Source organism: Cyprinodon variegatus, unplaced genomic scaffold (assembly GCF_000732505.1).
Source record: "Cyprinodon variegatus isolate N-32 unplaced genomic scaffold, C_variegatus-1.0 Scaffold998, whole genome shotgun sequence".
NCBI lineage: Eukaryota > Metazoa > Chordata > Actinopteri > Cyprinodontiformes > Cyprinodontidae > Cyprinodon > Cyprinodon variegatus.
Genome location: NW_015151451.1, coordinates 143,219 through 144,645, shown reverse-complemented (window position 1 = coordinate 144,645; position 1,427 = coordinate 143,219). Strand labels below are relative to the sequence as shown.

Genomic DNA, 1,427 nt, shown 5'->3' with positions numbered 1-1,427 from the left:
ATAAGCCATCAAACTGCCTGGCTAATCAAACTACCCATCTCTGCAGATATCAGTGATTCCAGTCCCGGACCTGTACCAGAACCTGTTTCTATTTCTCTGTGTGTACCTTTAATAAACTGTTAAACTTTTACCCCTGACTCCGTGGTGTGTTCTGCATGTGGGTTTAATTCCTAAAACCAACCATGACAGAACTGGTCCATTCTGTGTGAAGAACAAAGACAGAGTTCAGAACCTTCAGGATGAAGACTTTTAAGTTCACATCAACACAGAGCTGAGGGACGAAGCTCGGTCCATTTCCATTCCTATACGATTAATCATGAAACATGAGGAGGAAAAGACAGAACCAGACAGACGCTCTGCCTCCAGTCCCATGCTGAGCCGCACCGCCTTCAGTTTGACCCAAAGATCGGAGGGTTTTGATCTTTTCTCCTAATATACATGATCAACAACGCAGGAGGATAGAAAATAATCATCTAGATATTGCTGTTCATAAGAATCAGCAGTTTAAAGATCTAAAAATGATTCAGATGATTTTTAGATTTGATTATTTTTAGACATGAAGACGTCTTCCATCTGATGTTGGATTTCTAACTGGGACTCTACAGAATAAACCGTTCTTAGATACTGAGCCCATTCCTCCCAGTCTGACCAGTTCTAATTGCTTTGAATCTGCTCGCCACATGGAGCTTTTTAAGAGCGACTCTTACTCCGGTGTGTTGATCCAGATGATGTCCAGGTGACAGTAGTACACACACTCTTTGTCTCTGTAGGTGTAACATGTGCACCTCCTGGGACGCCTCCTGCCTTCCTCAGCAGGGGTGAAGGTGACCGGGTCAGCACCACTACTGCTCTGGCTGACCTCCCCCATGGAGCCCTCCTTCAGGCCGATGGACAGGAAATCCTCAGCATCATCAGAGCGTGTCAGAGAGGCTGTAATAATCAAAGCAGGACAGAGTGTGACTGAGCAGCAGGAACGCCAGGATGGGATCAGCTGAAAGGTTGGAATATTTCCACCTTCACTGACACTGAGGCAGGATTCAGAGCTGCAATCTGATTGGCTGACAGACCAATTTCAAAATGTTAACAAGAACAAAAATAAGTGGAATAAAATTCCTGTTGTCAGGGGCATATTTACCATTAGGCAAGACTAGGCAGTTGCCTAGGGGCCCCAAGTTCCTGGGGCCCCTTAAACTCTGTTTCCATGTATGGTTAATACAACTATTCTTTATTTGTGCACATTAATTATGTTTTTAATAAAATCCTTTGGCTAAAATGCCATCAGAACGCTGATAATATTAAGTGTGTCTCAGCCCCCCCCCTTTAGTGTCCACCATATTGGATCAGTCCATTTGCTGCACATGTTCAGAAAGGTCCAAACAGACAGCAGCAAACCATTTGAAAACAAACCATGCAAAGAGCAGTGTTGC

At 44.2% G+C, this 1,427-nt stretch overlaps 1 protein-coding gene across 1 annotated transcript in view; it reads right to left on the bottom strand.

The window, feature by feature from the left end:
* LOC107100671 (endothelin-3-like) overlaps positions 1 to 1,427 on the bottom strand; it is an 8,446-nt gene that overhangs the window by 4,400 nt on the left and 2,619 nt on the right. Inside the window, exon 2 of the mRNA XM_015399243.1 lies at positions 708 to 930. Within this exon, the coding sequence (XP_015254729.1) occupies positions 708 to 930 (223 nt within the window). The remainder of the gene's footprint in view (positions 1 to 707; positions 931 to 1,427) is intronic.